At 45.5% G+C, this 20,231-nt stretch overlaps 1 protein-coding gene across 2 annotated transcripts in view; it reads left to right on the plus strand.

Moving 5' to 3' along the window:
• The window catches only part of NDUFS1 (NADH:ubiquinone oxidoreductase core subunit S1), a 568,511-nt gene that overhangs the window by 131,704 nt on the left and 416,576 nt on the right, over positions 1-20,231 (plus strand). For both annotated transcript variants that reach the window (XM_085648921.1, XM_085648922.1), the window contains 3 exons: positions 16,963-17,070; positions 18,476-18,552; positions 19,175-19,256. In XM_085648921.1, the coding sequence (XP_085505047.1) occupies positions 16,963-17,070; positions 18,476-18,552; positions 19,175-19,256 (267 nt within the window). The remainder of the gene's footprint in view (positions 1-16,962; positions 17,071-18,475; positions 18,553-19,174; positions 19,257-20,231) is intronic.

Genomic DNA, 20,231 nt, shown 5'->3' on the forward strand with positions numbered 1-20,231 from the left:
ATCGATTTTCAAAAACTTTACTAAATTTAATTTCCAAATTATCAATAGATAAAGTGCTGGAAAGAGAAAACGTGTCTTGAGTGGAGTGACTGCGATTATGGTCCATCTTTTGTTTCTCAATAAAAACAGGAGTCTCTGACCCAGGCTTAATCGTTAAACCAATTTCAGCCTGATGAATAAGACCAAGGACATTAATTCCTCTCTTGGCCACATAAACTTTGCCTTTGATACTCTCACCTAAAACACTAATGGTGGCCCAAAAATATCCTAATAAATCAATACGGCTGCCTTCAAAAGCTATTGTGAGAACATCAGGAGGTAACAGGCTGTTTTTAAACCATAACTTCTGATACTTTTCTTGCGAAACAATTGTAATTCTAGCTCCTGTATCAACTAATGGCTGAATTTTGTTCTCTATAGTAACATCAACCTCAGGATCAGGAATATGTTGTAACACTTTCTCATGACAATTTTTTACCACTACAACATATTCTTGATTGATAACATCCTCATCATGTACATTATCAAACTCATTGATTACACATCTAACATTTCTTCTTCTGCCACTCAAACAAACCTTCGCAAAATGTCCCATTTTCCCACATTGCCCACACTGTTGGTTAACCGCTGGACAATTTCTAAAAGATGAGACATGTGCAGATGAACCACATCTATAACAGTACATTCTGGAATTCGGTTGTCTATTCAGCATAGATGCTCTTCCCCCTCTAAAGTTACCTAATCTTCTGGTGTTGTCGCGAAAAGTATTACCCCTAAAAGTATTTTCTTGAGCGAACATATGAGGTTTCACAGAGGATGACTCAGGGTGTCTTGTCGAAGTAGCACCTGAAGATGATTCAGAATGTGAATGTTTTGTCGAAACAGCACCTGAAATTGAAGAATTCGCTAAAGCTGACTCAAGCTGTTTAGCGTCGTCAATGGAATTTTCTATACTTTTAGCGATGTCAACCGCTTTGTCTAACGTAGGATCCTTGCATGTGAGTAGTCTTTCTTGAACTTTTTTGCAGTAGCAACGTGCGACCAGCTGATCCCTTATTAGTTGAGAAGTAAAATTCTCGAATTCCCATTTGGAAGCTAAAACCTTTAAAGCTGTGATAAAGGTGTCGATGCTTTCATCTGACTTTTGTACTCTGGTAAAGAATTTATATCTGTGCACTACAACGTTCTTCGTTTTTGTAAAATGCTTATCCAACTGTGCTACAGCTATTTCAAATTCATCAAGGTTTTCACCTTCAGGTGGTACATATGGGGGTAGGTGATCAAATACATTCTGTCCCTCAACCCCCAGGTGATAGTACATTAAATTCTTTTTCCTGTCTGGTCTGTATCTCTGACCATCAATTGCCCCTAGGTATGCTTTAAATGATCTAAACCATAGCTTCCACTCTAAAACTGGATCTCCTGGATCTTGTAAAAAAGGTGCTGGCGCAATAACACTTTGCATGTTGATACTGAGTTTCTGTCAAAATTATTTAAGAATGGAGCGAGAACTAAAAAAATGAAATAGAGAAAGAGCTAAAATAATAAAATAAACCAAATTGAAAGTTCACGATTCTTGCCAAAACTTGAGACTGACAACAATTATTAGCAAACACTGCAGTGTAGTATTTCCTTAAGTCACCAGGTGGCAGGATTGCTCTCTTTCGTGTAATTAACTTCCAAAAATAGTGTAAGTAAAAAATAAACGAAGACAAAGTGAATCGACAAGCTGTGCGTGTCAGCGATACTCCAAATGACACGCAAATGCTGAACGTGTCAGCGTTGGTTTTTCAGTGAAGATCCTCTGATTTAGCAAACATATGCTAATGCGTTCCAGCCGTGCATGTTGATGCGTTCCATGCATGAACGTCGAACGTAGATAAACGATGCGTTCCAATTACAGGAAGACAAAAGGATGCGTTCCAGATGCATAAGTCTGACGTAAGACAATGATGGATGTCACAGGGCAGCGCGCACGGAACACCCAGCTGGTGAAGCGCGAGCAAAGACCGCAGTTTGAATACGGTGAGACAGACTAATTCAGCAACTTTTGCTCCTTAAAAGAATCCTGAATATTTTTTTTTCTTGCCAAAGTCTCAGATGTCACGTAGCTTGTGACAGAAATGCGTACATGCGTGGCGAACGTTAATGACAGGGTGCGGCTCTCTGATATCTTAGTTCTTTATCGCTTATGTAAAACAAATCTATTGCCTTGACGCTCGGATAAGTAATGCCTTGACGCTTGAGTAAATAACGGGAAAAAAAAATACTCACAGAAGTGTCGTGGATTCAAACTTGCTGCGAGAAAGGCATACCTTCAGTTTGTTCGTTAAAAGAAAATCTTGATTCACAAGACATCGCTGGATAAACTAGAATCCCATCTTCTGTCGCCAATGAAATGATGGAGGTTTACACATCTGAACGCTTTCCAAGAAAGGTTTATTGTATATGTTGAAGAGAGCCGCCCCAAGACCCGAGCAAGGCAAAAGGCAACATCCAACCTAGACGCAGCTAGGCAACTATAAGCATTCCAGATGACATAGAGCCATTCTGCTGCATGCTCTAACTGAGTGACATCACCACAGAGGAGTTTGAGGGTTTTGTTAAAATGAGACCTATGGTTGATTATCTTGTTTGTAAGAGTAAATAAGTGCCAATTAAACTCTCAATCTAATTATTTAGATGAAATATTTCATTGGAGTTTACATTTGCTTCTTCTTTTTGATTAATACGCTAATTCCTTTAGAACGATCCCTTTGAAGTTATGTCCTGTCATATGTAGGCTTTATTATAAGTCATCCCCCTGTTGCTACAAACTGATGCTTTGTACTGGTGAGTCACCGCACTGATACTGCGGGCATGAGCTTGATTAGCAGAGTTGGACTCCTGGGATTACCAGATGTTGGCTTGGACTGCGAGGATATACATCTGCTGTTAATAGCTCCAGGTGTGAGCAGGAAAGCTGCCTGATGCCTTGTTAAGGAGTACTATCACCTGTACTGGAAGATGGCTTAGTTAGAAGAACTATCCCTGTTTTGCATCTAGGTTGTGGCTCCACTGTAAGGGTAGCCCTCTGATTTTTATGGATTGGTACTTTAGTTAACAGAGCTGTTTCTTTGATGATGACGCTTAGATTGAGTATTTGAGCTATCCTCCAGTTTTAGTGTTTTCATCTTGAATATTGAGATAATGTATTTTCTTATGGATACTTCTATATGCAGATTCTTCAGGCTGGGAATCCCCGGTACATTAAAATAGCAGTATACAGTGTAAAATAGCCATAGGCCTGAAACAACATATTCTGTTTAACACATCCACCTCATTTGAAAGAACCCAAACTTCAGCCAATGAGGCCACCATAGCTCCGATTTCTACTGCAGGTCATGTGTGAAGGAGTGCCCTGTGCTCTAACCTATCAGTGAACCTTAAATTGTATCTATTTTGGTCTGCCCTGGATTTGAACCACCCTCATCTTTAGCCCTACTGTACTCTGAGCTGTTTTTAAGGGAGATTTTTACGATTTCTGGACCAGGGATTTCATTTGGTCTGACAATTAACTGTCCACAACTGTCACCATAGCTGCCAATTTAATCCTTATTCATCTTGTGGCAACAAGAACATTTACACTGACAACCCACACTGTGTATTTATAGTCTTGATCCTAAACATAAGTCTGCAGAATGCAAGATGTGTAAGTCTTTTTTTTTAACCAAGTCTCTTAAGCACTGAGAAAGGAGGTTGGCATTATTTCTTATGAGTAAAGAGATTTTCCTCCTTCTAAAGGTGAGGCCTCCTCTTTAGGGGAAGATTGCGTGAGAAGTTCCCATTCAAGCGCTACCATGAAGGCAGCGCACAAGAGGAGACTTCTACAGTTTCCTGAGCATGATTTATTTGGTACAGTATTTGCAGCCACCTCTTCTGGTGACAAACCATACAAGTGTGCTTCTAAGCTCTACTGAGATTCAACTGTTGTAAAGAAGTTGTTCTCAAAGGATTTCTCTTCAAAGTAAACCTCAATGACAAGACCGTTGATGTCGACGACTACACAGATACAGTTAACGACGAGCATTCCGTCTGACACTGATAAGCATTCCATTGGTGACCAAGAATCATTGACGAGTATTCCCTCGATGCCGAAGAAACCAAGGAAAGAAAACAAAGTATCTACGATTTGTGCTAGAGAAAGTTCACCATATGAAGTGAAAGTCCACTATCAATTCAGTCCTATTCGGCACAAAGTCCGCACTAAGGGTCTTTACAAAATGTCTTGCATCAGTCGCAACCTTCCTAAGAAGAAAGGGAATACATGTATACCCATATCTAGACGACTGAATCGTAAAGGTGCAAACAAAACAAAAATGCCAAAGGAACATTCAGACATTAATCAGAACCTTGGAATGTCTGGGGTTCTCCATTAACTAAAGAAATTGTCACCAGAACAAGAAAAAGTGTTCCTTAGGGCGACCCTGAACTGACAGCACAGCATATCCTGTCCAGAGGAGGATAAAACAATGGCAGAACAAATTCATCTATACCAGAGGGGTCAGTCTCCGACAGTGAGGACAGTCATGAAGTTAATGGCTATGCAACAATTGGTCCCAGGCCACAGAGAAATGGGAGGATCTAGTGGTTGTAACAACAAAAATACAGAAGGAAATACAATGGTTGAGATCAAGGAACATAACACTAGGAAGACCAATCAAGACACCAACTCCAACAGTGACCATTGCAACAGATTCATCCCGGAAAAGGTGGGGAGCACACATAGGCAAAATGAAGCTACGAGAACAATGGAACACCTATGCTCTGAAGCACATCAACTTACTGGAAATGAAAACCGTGCTCATGAAGGCTTTGCAGGCACACACAACAGGAAAAACCGTACTAATACAAACTGACAACACAACAACGTTTTACCTGAACAAAGAAACAAACAAATGAACCTGCGACTGACGCCTCTCTCCGGCTGTGCACGGATCCAGGGCAGAGAGTCGGTTCCTGCCCCTGGAGCCGATCTCCCGTTTTCCAACCCTCCCCACAGGCTATGAGATCACTTTTCAGGTCTTTGTATTAGCCAATGCTACGTTTATTATGCAACAAACGGCCTTCAGGCCAGTGCTACAGTACGGCGATACAGAGGGCGCTGGATGAGACAGTCTTGCTTTGAAGGCCCACTGCAGCGTGTTCAGCGAATACATGGGATTTTTCCAGGGCCTTCATGTTCATTGGTTGGATTACATTAACAAGCATTTACAATGCAACGGTCTCGGCATTGGTAAAGTTAGAGCGATTGGCATTGCTCATGACAATGCCGTTTCTTTAAATGTTTTAAAAACAAAAACATAAACAAACATAATGTCATGAGCAATGCCAATAGCTCTAACTTTACCAATGCCGAGACCATTGCATTGTAAATGCTTGTTGGGACTGAACTCACTGGAGAACACACAGAGTCCTGAACTGAACTTGCTTATTAGGCTCCTGAAGCGGAACAGTTTGATTTTTACTATGACCTGCTGGCTAGCTGTTTTTACGAGTCGAAATGATGCAGAGCTGAAGGAGTTCTCTCATTCCTCTCGGACTGGGCAAGCAAGTGGGGAGTTGAGAGCAGCGGCTAATGCTTCCGTCATCCCCCTGCAAGGCGGGGAATGGACATTGTTAGACCTTAAGACATCCTGAAGGCACTGATTGGCACAATCACCAGAGCGTCATTACCCAAAGAGAGGAGGGCCCTGAAGCACAGTTGGCTGCCTGGAGTACCCAGAAGGGGAAGGAAGGGGAAAGGAGAAACAGAAAGGGGAAAAGAAAGGTAATTTAGAAAGGAAGGGAGAGAGAGTGAAAGAGAAAGCTATTTCTGGGCCAAGAAAGGAGGACACATTTTCACAGACTATGGTTTTTACGAGTATGGGTGCTGGACATCAGTGTGAATTACACCGAGTGCAGGAAGGAATCAAAGCGACACTGATGCAAAAGAGCCCATGCCGTCATCTACTGTGAAACTTAGGGAAAATCTCATAAAAGACACTCGTTATAATGTAGTAAGAAAACGTGCAAGAGAGCTGAAGTGCTAAGGTAGAAATTCTACACTCACCCACACTTGCATTCCTTCTTTCAGGCCCACAGTTCACTGGCAGCATCTTCAGTGCACTATTCTCCAGCGTTTTGGGGCTTATGGTAGACAGTCTACAACCTCCAGGTCCACCCCCCGCCTGCAGTACATCCAGCCACCAGCCTTTGAAGTGGGAGTCCTGCCAACAATAATCCCATCAGCGCGAGTTCACCGATATATTCCACAATAAGGCCTCACCAAAGCTAGTCATGCACTGTGGGGGGAGGGGCGCCAAACTGAATTAAAAAGTAGGCCGTCAGGGTGTAGAATGGCCGATTACTCCACATCGTCCCCACTTTATAACTCTCCCACCCTGCTCCTGTCGCCTCTCTGCCCCTCCTGCTCACTACCTGTCCTGCACCTCTACACTTCTGTCTCTTCCTGTTTCTGCCCCTCTCTGACGCCTGTCCGCTACCTTTAATCACTTTCCACCCCGTTTGCCCTCACTGTCCTCGCCGCCTGCCCTTTACCTCTGCCCTGTTTCTGCCCTTGCTCCTCGTGCCCTGCCCCCGAGTGCCCGGACCTGCAGCTCAGCAGCAGCGCTCTCTCCACAGCCCAATGAAGCCTATCCTCTGCCCAGGGCTGTCCCAGACACCAAGGGCCGGGGGGTGTGTGTGAATGGGCGCGCACTTAGGGGCCTTTCACAAACAAAAGTGACACTCGGGAGGGAGAGCGCGGCGGAGGGGGCGGGGGTTAGGAAAGGCCAAAGTGAGAGCAGAGGCACCAGCAGCCCAGGTGCCCCCCATATCTCCGCAGAGATCACGCTGCCCCCACCCCTTCCGAGGAAAACACACACATACAACATGCACCGGGTCTGACCCGCAAGGGGCTGCTTTCCAACCCCCCAGAGCAGGGACCACCAGGGGGCCTGCCTGGGAAAACAAGCACGCCAAATGGGAGGACGTCTGAGAAAACGGGCTGTAGTGGGGGAGAGGGGCTCCTACAAATCAAAACGGGATGGGGGCCGCCTGCAAATTAAACACAAAGAAAAAAAAGTAGACCAAAGCAACAAAAACAGCGGGGATGCCCAGCTGTGAAAGATGAGGGGGGCGGGGTTCGAACAAGTGAGGAGCGGAGCGGAGATCTTGAATATTATTTTGGCGTTGCGCGTCAGAACAGAGTAGCCAGTTTTTGCTTCAAACTGTATTTTTGTAGGCCGGACTGAGAAGTCAAAGCAGCCCTGGCAAATGATACCAGTCCAGCCCCCATGTGGTGCATAGCGAACGGAGGGCCCGCCTAACAAATTGGCAAAGCGTGCACAGAGTAACTCCTGATGGAATAGAAGGGAAGTGGATTCGGACACACGCCACTTACTTCAAAAGGTACTGCGGGATGGCGCAGCCTTCGAGCTAAAAACGAATCCTTACGGGGGAAAGTTGACAGGAAATAAAATATTTAAAGGGCAGGAGCCGAGAGCAGGGGTAGAGGACAAGCACACCACCGCCTTTCTCTGAGGCAGAGCAGAAATGCCTCGGAGAAAGGCAGCGTCCTTTTCAGATTCGGGGGCGTGTTTTGCTGTTGTCTCCTCCTTGAGACTTCTTGCAAAAAACACGCCCCCCGATCCGAAAAGGACGGGGCCTAATCTGAATGACTGACCTCTTCTCCAATGGCTGGCCAGCATTCAAGAGGCCAGCCAATGGAGAACAGGGGAGAAGAGGGGCGGGTTCAAGCCCCTCTTCTCCAAGTCATTAAATCTCCCGACTTCCGGTTCTGCCTTCGGCAGACCGGATGGTCCCGAGACCTAAAAAAGACTCGTGCTCATACACTCTGTTGGACAGGCTTGCAGTACAGCCCCATATTAGTAGGACATCATATATCCAGTTCCAGGCCTTTCTTTTACAAATCATGGCCTAGTCCTCAACTACCTGCATTGGCGTTTTAACCCTCCCTTGCGGTGTGCAAGCGCCGTGTTCCCAACCAAGTCCTCCCTGCTGTACGTCAGAACACTCATGGCTCACATTCTCACCAGGACTTCAGGAGGCTGCCGAACACTTGTTTAGAGGCATTACCGAGGTTGATCTACGAATCCCCTGCCCATGGCAAATTCCCCTAATGAGGCATGTATGTTGTGAATAACTGTGGTTTAAAGGGACGCTATTACTGTTTATCTTGATGTGTCCTTACCCTTATTCTGGTGATTAGATCACAGGCTGCCATTTTGTCAGCTTGTGGATTTCTCCTGAGCACCCTGTGTCCATGTTACCCTTCCCTTTTACAGAATGCTTAGATAGTAACATCAAACTATCTAACACTGTGTGGCCATAGAAACAAAAAGAGTGCGACACTCCCTGCTCTTCTAAAGAGGCAGACATCTTGCAGCGAGTTCTCTCCATTTAGGGCCCTACTCTCCTCATCACCCTAGCTCCAACCTGTCTAATGACCTCACCATGGAATCCTGCTATAACAATACACTGAGCCCCCTACTATCTGCCGCCAGGCATAATTTGTTTTAAATCAATTAACCATCAAAAGTAATCCAAAATGCTGCAAAAAACCTCAAACACAAAATGCTCAAATGGAATAAAGAAACACTTGTAAATTCCTACTTCTGCTGCAATAGGGGCTCGTTTTTTCACCAACCATCGCCCTCCATGGAGAAAAGCTTTATCCTCCATACTCCAGGTTACCTCTACTAAGAACATTCTGCATGGCCTCAAACTTGCTATCGCACCCTCATCCATCTATAATGCTAAAACCATCATCACTATTTACAACAACTGCACTGTACTCGTCTAATCATCTAATCTCAACCTGGAGCTGTTTGACGATCTCTTCTCCTACATTCAAGATGAGATGTGCAATGATGTAACCTCCACTCTGCCTCCATGACAAAATACTACGTCCACAGAGCGTTACACACACACCATACACTCCATCCCTCACCTTTTCCTACCACTCTCCTGTGCCTTCCACCCTCGCTCCCAAACCTGGCTCTATTACAATGCTGACTGCTCTCGCCCCGCCTTGAGAGCGATGACCCTAACACAAGTCGCCACATCGCCACAGTACAGAATACTACCTCTGAGAGGTATGAACCCTCCATAAGCCACCATCTCCCTACCAACTCCCCTCCCCAATCAAAAAGTGAACCAAACATTAATGCTTATCTCTGGAGTAACATCAACTCCTCTCACAATCAATAATCTAACACTATGAAGCTGTTTGCCATCTCTAACAATCTTAAATCCCCCATACAAGATCCCTCCAAGACACAGCTCTCCCCAGTAAGGGTCTAAATCTGACTCACCACTCTGTCTCCAACTCCCAAATCCTCCTTCCTCCCAACCACTCGAGCCATATACAATTGCACGGTCATTGACCAATACTCCATCCCAATATCCCGGGTCTTCCCCAAACCTTTAATATCCCCATTCACCCCCAATTCCTCTCACCCATCTCCTCCAAATCAATCCTACAGTACTTCCACTCTGGTCAACGCTCTACAACCTAAAACCAGAATTACATCTGATGAGGTCCGACATCCTGAATAACACAATACCTCGAAACTGGAATATAAAGGTACAAATAAAACAAGCATTGGCATAGCCAATAGGTCTCGCTTTTGGGACCTTCTAAGTATTTAGTTATGCAGCACAATATCCTTGGTGCAACCACATCAACTGTTGCGTGGCTAAACACTTATAAGGTCCCAAAGGCGAGACCTATTGGCTATGCCAATGGTTGTGTGTGTGTGTGTGTGTGTGTGGTTGTGTGTGTGTGTGGTTGTGTGTGTGTGTGTGGTTGTGTGTGTGTGTGTGGTTGCGTGTGTGGTTGCGTGTGTGTGTGTGTGTGGTTGCGTGTGTGTGTGTGTGTGTGTGTGTGTGTGTGTGTGGTTGTGTGTGTGTGTGGTTGTGTGTGTGTGTGTGGTTGTGTGTGTGTGTGTGGTTGCGTGTGTGGTTGCGTGTGTGTGTGTGTGTGGTTGCGTGTGTGGTTGCGTGTGTGTGTGTGTGTGGTTGTGTGTGTGGTTGTGTGTGTGGTTGTGTGTGTGGTTGTGTGTGTGTGTGGTTGTGTGGTTGTCGGTGCTGGTGTGGTTGGGGGTGTGTGCGGTTGGGGGTGTGCGGTTGGGTGTGTGCAGTTGGGTGTGTGGTTGTGTGTGTGGTTATGTGTGGTTGGTTGGGTGTGTGTGGTTGGGGGTGTGGTTGCTGGATTCATATTATCTCGGAATGTGTTAGTGTTAAGGCATTATAGCTAAGGGCCCTGAGGTCTATGGGGGACTCCCTTGTGATAGAGTATACAGCAGATGCAAATGCCATTTTATTGGGCTGTTCTAAGCAGTTAAACATTAAACCGCACATAGTTGGTGGATTTATCACAATGCTATTGGCACGTTGTATAATTTTTCTTTGGAAATCACCTGATCCTCCCAAACTGCAATACGTGGCTGAAAAAGTAAACACTGTGTAAGCTAAAGAGCTCTTGTATGTGAAGCGGATAGGCAACGTAAGAAGGTTTATTAAGGTTTGGAAGTATGCCAAGGTGTTTATTATTAAATGAAATATTGCTTTATTGATATTATCGAGTCAAGGTATTTCCGACGCTAGCTTTGTATGTTTATGAAGAGTGAAAGCATGGATGGATTTGAGGAGAGTGGAGTTTGTTATATATATCTGGTAAAAACTGCTTTGTTTTAACTGTTGCACTACACGTTTGTTCAACAAATAATATTGACACTGTAAAATGCACTTTCACGTCTTTGCCGCCGCAAATAACTTTTTATTATTGCAAGTTTCATTAGGAGTTGTAAATCTAGTATTATTTATTATCTGATTAATTTAGTTATATACAATGTTTTTTCTAACAAATTGAAATGCTTGTTTCAATTTTTAGGCAATAAATGCATTTATTTTATGTGGCAGAATTTAAGTTTCAAACTTTACAATCTATTTTCTTACTCTGCTTAATTTAGTTTGCACTTTACAATTTAAGAAAAACACTGCTAGCACTTTAATCTGCCCCTGAAGGAATTGAGCTCTGATGATGATGTATTCGGATGATAAATTGATCTTTTTGCTGCAAGAAACCGAAATAAATAATAATTATCTTTAAAATAAGCGCGGCCCCGGCGAGCCTCGCATACAGGAAGGGGCCGCGAGACGCGCTCTGTGGTGGGGGAGGGGGAGGAGCATTGAGGCGCAAAAGTGAAAGCAGGCTGGCTGGCGAGTGGTGTGCGATGTGCACGCACCATGACGAGAGAGGAAAGCCATATGGCGCCTCTGCTCGTCATTGTGCACGTAACCGCACGCCCGTCGCCAGTGGGCTGAAGCGCTTCACAAAAGCGGATTGCATGGCGCCACAATGCACGTGATTGTGTGCGTGCTCGCCATGCAATCCACTTTTGGGAGCACTTTTGGGAGCACTTTTGGGAGCCCCTTACTATAGTCTAGCATAGCGATTGCTATCGCAATAGCTAGGCGAGACCTAAAAAAGCACTGTCTGACCCAGAACACTGCCACCTTCAAACACCTTATTGCCAACAGCCCTGCTAGCACCAGGTCCCCTCTACCTAAATGGAGCTGTAAACCAAATCTAGACCTTTCCTCCGAACCCAATAGAATGGCTAGTCACTTATCCAACAATGATTTCCTCTCCCTTCACAACTCCTACAACCAAACTCCTATCAAACACACTATGCATGTGGAGAAAATACAGTCTATCATCACTCACCCAAATAGGGACCCTAATTTCATTTTAAGGCCCATCACTAAATCCAACCTCAAACGAGTCTCCATATCTCTTCCATCCACAACTATAACCGAAACTAACCCAAAATGTGCTCTACTCCACTGCAGATCTGCAATGAAACATGCTGCTATAAATGACCTTATCCTTACTCTTGACCTGAATCTCCTACTACCCACTGAAACATGGCTTAATAGATCCTCAGCCCCCATTGTGGATATTTTAGTCGTATCAGACGTATCAACCCACGCATGCTATCCGCTCTCAGGTAACAACATCCTACCTCCACCCTGTGATCTCCAAAACGCTGTAGAGCGCTTATCTACCAACGACCCTTCATCTCACTCACCCATACTTCTGGGACAGAGCCCTCAAAGCCCCTCCCCTAAACCAAAAAATAATGCCTCTTTGGTCCATCTTTAAGACTACTGGCGAATTTGATATCTTAAAACTACTATCCTCAGTGAAATACTCTAACCAATTTTACTCTTCCACAATTGTATACTCCTATCCAATTACCTTTTTTGCTTCCTGGTGTACTCTGATAACCAAAAGGGTCATGTTTGCACTGTATTAAACTTAGTAAATAAAAATGAAAAAGAGGGAGGCACAAAATAATGTATTCTAAGCAAACTAGCCCAGGAAATATGGCAATGGGCAATACCAAAGAGGACCATCCTGCAAACTATCCACCTACCAGAGAAAGAAAACATGGAGGCGGACATACTAAGCAGACAAAGCAGCTCCCACGAATGGGAACTGAGACAGGAAGCACTGAAAAAGATCATCGGGACTGGGCTATCCAACGATTGATCTGTTCGCAACAGCAGAGAACAGAAAATGACAACTTTTTGCCTCCAGGTTTCAACACCACCAATCAGAGGGGAATGCCCTGTCACTGAAATGGTCAAGGAGATTTGCCTACGCCTTTCCACCAATTCCACTAAAATCTGGTACACGAACCCACTAGAGATATCCAGGGGCAAATGATCAAGACCAGAACGGAACCTCCTCACAATGCAAGGGGGGCAGTGAACAACCCACAGCCAAACACTCAATCTAGTGTCCTGGTGCCTGAATACATAGAGTTCGGACATCTACAGTTGCTACCTAGAACCATGGAAATACTAAAGGAGGCAAGGAAGCCTACCACAAGACAATGTTACGGTGCAAAGTGGAGGAGATGTATCCACTTGTGCACAAAGAAAATAATGGAGGTAGGAACAAAACGGAAAACTTTACTAACATGTCTGACTCTTCCTGTTGGATTGTGCACTAACCTATTCATAACCAAAGGTACCCCTAGCAGCATTAGTAGCCTACACCAGGGCACTTAATGTAACAGTTTAATTTCCTCACCAGTGGTTCAAAAGATTCAAGCCTGAAACTACGTTGCTCTTCGACCGTTTGGACACTTGGACTTCGTTTGACTCCGACTGGAATAGAGACTGCACCAAGGAAGACTCCTGTTGCTCCTAGTCTCACTGTTCTTAAAGTTCTTTGTCTGTGCTTCTGCCAGATTCTTCGACAGGCCTGTGGGCATCAAGGACACCTGAAGAAGAGTGGAGGAGTCCCTCCCGTGCATCTGCAGGCGCCGGAACAAAGCTGACTGGTCTGCTGCTCTTGTCTTCCTACAGACTTCCCGAGGCTCAGCAACACAGGTGGTGGTTCTGCAACTCCCTCAAGGTCTAACCTTTCCCCTCTGCAATTTTGAGGCCTGTATCCCTTATCAGAAACCGCTTATACCGAATCCTTGTGCACCACGTCGACTTGTCGCTGCCAAGGCATGTTTGGCCCTGCACTTCAGAGATCTTCGGGCTACAAGAAGCTCCAGTCTCTGTTCCCTCCAAGATCAGCACCATCACTGCATCCTCTGCACTTTGGGCCTTCATCTTTGGTGAGCTGCTTGAGTCGTTCTTGTGACTCATGTGCCTTTGGATCTTCCTGAGGGTCTTTTACTGCTTCAGTGGGCTCCCTGGCTAGCTCGCGGCCTGCTCTGACTCTCCTGCTGTCAGTGAGTCCATGGAGCATGCTGGTCCTTTTTTCTACCACATCAGTTGCGGCTACCAAGGGTTGTTGGTGCTGCCGCCGGACACCCCTTCACCAACATCTGACGTGGGACAACTTTTGCACAGCTTCTGGTCTGAGAACCGCTGGACCACAAGAGGATCTGGAGTACCCTGTGCCTAATAATCCAGAGGAATGCTATCACACTTACTTGTATTCCTTATGCACCGAGGGACACAGGGAACCACCAGCACAAATACACTCAACCTCCTGAGCCCTGCATGGGCTTAAGGAAGCAACTGAGCCCTCACCAGGACTTCCAGGGCAGCTGGGATGTCTACTACGTGTTACTTCCTGCTCTCTGGGAAGGACGGCGCGGAGAAAAGGCCCATCAGCGGGCTGGTATGCAGGAGCAGACCCGGGCTCTGGCAGTACCGCCAGAACACAAGGGGGTCTATGGTACCCTGTCCCTAGTAATCCGGAGGAAAAATAACCCCCTTTCTTGTAATCTATGCTCACTGAGTGACAGGGGGGACCGTAAACGCATCCGACCTCTTGGATCCCTGGCTGGGCTCATGGAAGCAAGATCGCCCTCATCGGGACTTCCAGGGCAGCCCAGCCATCTGGTAGTGCCAATGGAAACCATTGCGCACGACCAGATGACCAAGGGGCTCGACACAACCATATGGCCAGGCTTAAAGAATGGCCATCTGGTTGCGCTGTGCCTCAATGAAAGGGCTGCTCGGAGTCCCAGCTGGGCCTCGGGCATGGAACTGCGAGCGGTCCCCTGATGGCGCTCCGACATGCAGATGAAGTGTGGGCGACCTCCTGGGGTTCCTTGGCTATTTGGCAGGCCGGAGGACAGAGCCTAGGGTGGGGGTAAGGGGAACCACACCAGGGCCCTCAGTGGCCCCAGTCACAGCTTCTGAACACAACCAAGCAAGGGAAGACTCTCACGGCCCTTGGCAGGGCGGCAGCCCTGAGGATGGAGTCCAGGCCCGGCAGAAGCCCTGGGGCCCGGTCAAAGCTCCTGGACCCGGCTGCACAGGGTGGCCTCCGCGGGAATCTGTCCCAGGGGCTTTGCCATGCTGTGGGCAGTTGGACAAAGCCAGGGTGTGGGGCCCCCACCCCAGGGCCCTCTTGGGCCCCGGTCAGAGCTTCTGAACCCAGCCAAGCAGGGACAGCCTCCTTGGGCCTGATGGACCCTGTCCTGGGCCCTTGGCAGGGCGACAGGACGGAGCCCAGGTTGGGAGCACCCGCCCAGGGCGAGCACCTGGATCCGACTGCACATGGGGGGGCCTCACTGGGACCGTGGGGACCCCATCCCGGGTACTCTCACACGGCAGGCCTGAGGACAGCGATCAGGATAGGTACCCCACCCCCGGGCCCGCCAAGGCCCCAGTCCTGGCCATGTGGTCGCAGGCTGAGAACCACCAGACCATAAGGGGTCTTGGGTACCCTGTCTCTAGTAATACAGAGGAAGGTCACCTTTCTTTCTTTTAATCCGTGCGCACTGAGTGACAGAGGGGACCGAAGGTGCGTATGCACCCGACCTCTTGGAACCCTGGCTGGGCTCAAGAAAGCAAATGAGCTCTCATCGGGGCTTGCAGGGCAGCCCAGTCATGTGGTCGCCCCAGTGAAAAGCATGGTGTGCGATAAAATGGACATTCTCAGGGGACCCTGCGGCCCGGGTGCTCGTAGCCCCAGCTGGGCCTCAGGCACGGGACTGCGGAGAGGATCCTGACTGGGCTCCTACCCTGGGCCCACAGGCATATTTTCACGCAGGTGAAGCGGGGGAAGTCTCCCAGGGCTTGATGGAACCATGTCCCGTGGCCCGATATAACCCCGTCCCGGGCCCTTGTCGGTGCGGCAGGCTGGAGGATGGAACACTTTGGCCCGGTCGGAGCTCCTGGACCTGGCCACACATGTGAAGGCTCCCTGGGCCTTGTAAAATGATAACACTTGTTCTACCATTTTTGTTTCCTTAGATTTTGGATCCTAGCTCAGCCAGTACCCAGGGAAACCTAGCCCACCTAGGGCTATCCAGGGTGGGCTTTCTTGCGTGGCTCTTACCACATTTTGTTACCAAGAATCTCTTGCAAACCTCAAACTTTGACTACAAAAAAGACATTTTCCTCACATTTCTGTAATGGAAAGTTCTGAAATCTGCAGGGAGCCAGACTCCTTCCACCCGGCATTGCCCCAGGTCTCCCGATACAAATGGCAGGGGAAGTCTTTCCCGGCTCCTGAGGAAAAAAAATGAAATCCCACTGCTGTAAATAACAGAGGGAATTCCCAGACGTGTGCAGAGGATGTAACGGTTAAGTCCTCTGCAAACAGCCATTGTGGCGGAGGACATAACTGTTATGTCCTTGGCACAGAAAGGGTTAAAGTGAAGAATCTTAGTGGTACAGGGAGCGTGAAAGAGAAGGCTGTAGGATGTCGTTTTGTTTGCAACACACGACAAAATATAAATAAATGAACTTTATGTATTCATCAGTTAGGAACACAAAAATGAAGCACATTTTTTAAATTCTTAAGTTTGCTGCAAACAGATTTTTATTGGGATCAAAACGCTATATCTGGTGATGCACAAGTGATAAATATTCACAGAGAAGTAATTTCCACACATAATCATTTGAGTGCTATATAGTTTTAAGAGAGAAATTCTATCTGTGCAAAGTTAGTGGTCATTTCATTGTAAAATGTACCGTCTGTAAATGTCTGAGCTACTACGTGATACTTGTAGTAGGATACAAAAATCAAAATCACCCACTAAAGGTAGGTGGGTCGCAAACGTTTGTGGTTATTAAAAAGTGGGCTGTGATTCTAAAATGTTTAGAACCACGCTTGTAGACACTTGAGCTTTCGCCCCGGGGGGTTGGATAGCAGAGTTGTCCCTCTGCTGCACGCTGATGGTTTAGACAGAAAATATTCTTCTCTGACTCGGTTATCCACCTTACAAGTGGTCACCTGGTTCAGTAATTATAATGGGTGCATGGCTCTAAAGCAGCAATTAAAAGCAGGGGATGTGAATTGATGATGATGATGATGATAAACGTTTGTTGTAGACTTAATATGTCATGTATCTTCAGAGCTAAGTTACTTGAAATGAAGTACTTGCACATAAGTTTTAATTCCTTTTTTCTTTTCTTATTTTATTTTAGGCCTGTGAAAAAGTCGGCATGCAGATCCCTCGTTTCTGTTACCATGAACGTTTGTCTGTTGCTGGAAACTGTCGGATGTGCCTTGTGGAAATTGAGAAAGCTCCCAAGGTAACGTGCGCATAGCAGATGCTGCTACTTTGTAGTTGCAAGACCTTTTTGATTACTTATTTTAAATAATGGCATAACTTCAACAGCTTCAATCGGGTTCTACGTTCAAAGACTAGGCATGGGAGCTGCACTCACAATGGTACACCTAGCAAAAAAATTAAATTGCGACTCTTAGCCTAGGTTTCAATATGCCTCCGGAAAAAGATGCGCGTGTAATGTCTAGGATAGGCAGTCACTCAAGAAGTCAGCTGGTTTCATTATAAAGAGAAAAGCCAAGTTTTCAGGATATTTTGGCATTCAAAGGGATTTTCTTTTTTCCATTTTCAATCATTTTTGGAAGAGTTGGACTCTTTGCATGGTATGGGCATTGCTGCTCATGACTAGAATTTTGAGCAGTGGCGAGAAAGGTGAGCGTCTGATGATTGGGATGATCTAAAATTACTTCTTTTAGATTTTTGGACCATTCTGGATAGAGACCCATTGAAATGCAATTTTAAAATGGCATTTTTTCCTTGCTGGTAATAAGGGCATGAATCATACAGGCAAGAGGCCTGGTCTAAGTTTCCGACACTAAACCGTTTTCTAGTAACAGCATTCTGAATCGGTCTCCGCTTTTGACAGGATGACAGAGCTGCTTAAGCTGTACCTCATTGCTGAACTCCTGTCTGAATGAAGCATGACATATCCGCCAGTACACTGGGTGCAAAGCTACTAGCCGATTGTTGAAGGAGCACACGATATGGGGCACCTCCTATGAGCTAACAAATGTCCTGGCTAGCTTGCCTTGCTGAGCGATTATTGAGATTTAATGCAAGGAGTCGTGTGAGGCTTCTCAGACCTGAGGTGCTTAAGTTTGAGCAGTATTCTGCTGGGATCTGGTTCTAACCATATTATATTTGATAGTAAGAAGATGAGAAAGATTTAATTGGGAAAGTACCAAACAGCATTTCATAGTAACAGTTTTACATCACTCATGTTTGCGTATTCCTCGTTTACTATTTAAGGTGTAGGGAGATAACCACGTTTGATGTTTCTGAGCAAATAACGTTAAGTGCTGAATAATAATAATACTCCAGTATGGATTATAACTAAGGTTTCTCGAATGGGCAGTCTCTTTGAAGGCAACGGGACCCTTTTGTATGTCGTGCCTCTATTCGTGGAGTCACTGGTGCCACAGAAAAGTCACTGGTCAGAACTGCTGGGCATGGGGCTCTTAGTGGGTCCTTTTATAAAATGGTCTCACATTCTGTCTGTGCAGGACACCCCTGATGCTGCCTAGGCTCTTGTTGCTTATACAAAGCACGTTGTTCATTTCAAGTCTCCTGCATGTTATTATTTGCAAGTAATTATGTGTTCTAATCTTGGTGAGTTGTTTGCTGATGGTGTTTCTTTCATATTACTGCAGCCAGTTGCAGCCTGTGCCATGCCAGTTATGAAGGGATGGAACATTCTGACAAACTCCGAAAAGTCAAGGAAAGCAAGGTACCTTTTCTATACTTACACAGGCGCCCAGTTAAGTTTCCACCAATCGCCTGAAAGATAATCTATAATTTAATTGTTTTTTATGCTATTGTAACATTAAGTTTACAAACTTGGTGATTATATGTATGGTTCTGAACTTCTTTTTGACTCCTTGTTCGTGCCTTTTCTCCTGGCCTTTGTTCCACCGCCTGTTATTCCCTCTCCTGTGTCTTCTTGCTAGTGTCCGTCATGTCTTCCTGTTAGTGTCTAATGTTTTCCCCAGGCCCTTATGAACTTCTTGCCTCTACTCGAGCTCCCTACTCCTATAATCCCTGTGACCTGGTCTCCACCGTGCTACACATGACCTCCTCTTCTTGTCAGTGCCGCGCCCTATCTGTCTCCATTCCTTGGACTTCCATGCGATCTGACACCTCCTTGCTCTCATCCTCCATTACTCCTAGCTGCTTACCCTCTGTACCTCACTGTGTGTCAAATCCAGATTAATTGGCGTTGCCCGTGCTCGTTTTTAAATGGTTTTCAGTGGCAGTGAATACAACTTTGTTTAGTGAAGTAAAAAGTAATTCTCCAACTACTGGTTTTACATACGATTTTCTGTAATAGACGGACATTTTTTCCCCCACAGAGAAGGTGTGATGGAATTCCTGCTGGCAAACCACCCTCTGGATTGTCCTATATGTGATCAAGCAGGAGAATGTGACTTGCAGGTAAATGCATAAGAAATGTTTTGTAATACTCCTGTTTATTATGTTTTTCGTAATTGTGAAACCATCAGTTTAGTTACAGCATTTGATGCCGAGTCTGAAATCCCACATCCAACTTGTGCCAGATATGGATGTCGTACGTTCGAGGGGGAGAAAGCTGTTTTGATGTTGGTCTTCTGTTCTTATCAGTATGTTATCTATGCACATCTGAGGGCTACTGAACCACATTTTATGGTTCAAATTTGTTTTTGTTTTCATATGAATAAAGATAAACGTCCACTTGCCTACAACCATTGGCTGTCAACACATACACTTATTAACTACTTTGAACTGCAAAATTCCATTCTCGCCCTTCAGCCCTGCTTTCATCAGTCCATAATGTCTTATCTGGAGCTCGGTTCTATTTGATCTTCTCAGGACTATCCCGCTTGTCAGTTTGGACCTCCATCCGTGTTCCCTGTCATTCTCAAGAATTCTCAGTGCTCTTAAGAATGGAGGGAAATGAACTCTCTTATTTCTAGACCCCAAAATAGCAGGAATGAGGCCCATTAATTTTCATAGGTTTTTTGCTGTCCCCTCGGTAGTAATCATTAAAAGGAACAATGGCTGCCCTCCAAAACCACCTGGTAATAGGAGTCCTAAATGTATATTACAACAATAGTATCTGATGGAAGCTCAAATATTTGTATAGGGATAACACAAGATGAATAGAAAAGAGTGACAAATTACTTGTCAAACTTTTTTTTTTTTACTAAAGAATGAAGCAATACCAACAAGACAATTAGCCACAAATAATATATTAAAAGTTAATAAATGTGTTTTGCTCATAGAAGGCAATGGGACGTATAGTTAGTCTCAGCCGTATAATGTTCATTCGATGTGATTTGATACATCTGTGTGCCTTGCTTATTAATAAAATCCATTTGCCTGAAAGAGGTAGAGAATGTGCGGTGGTATGGTCCATTTTACTGATGCGCT

The sequence above is a fragment of the Triturus cristatus genome, chromosome 3_2 (assembly GCF_964204655.1).
Source record: "Triturus cristatus chromosome 3_2, aTriCri1.1, whole genome shotgun sequence".
Classification (NCBI taxonomy): domain Eukaryota; kingdom Metazoa; phylum Chordata; class Amphibia; order Caudata; family Salamandridae; genus Triturus; species Triturus cristatus.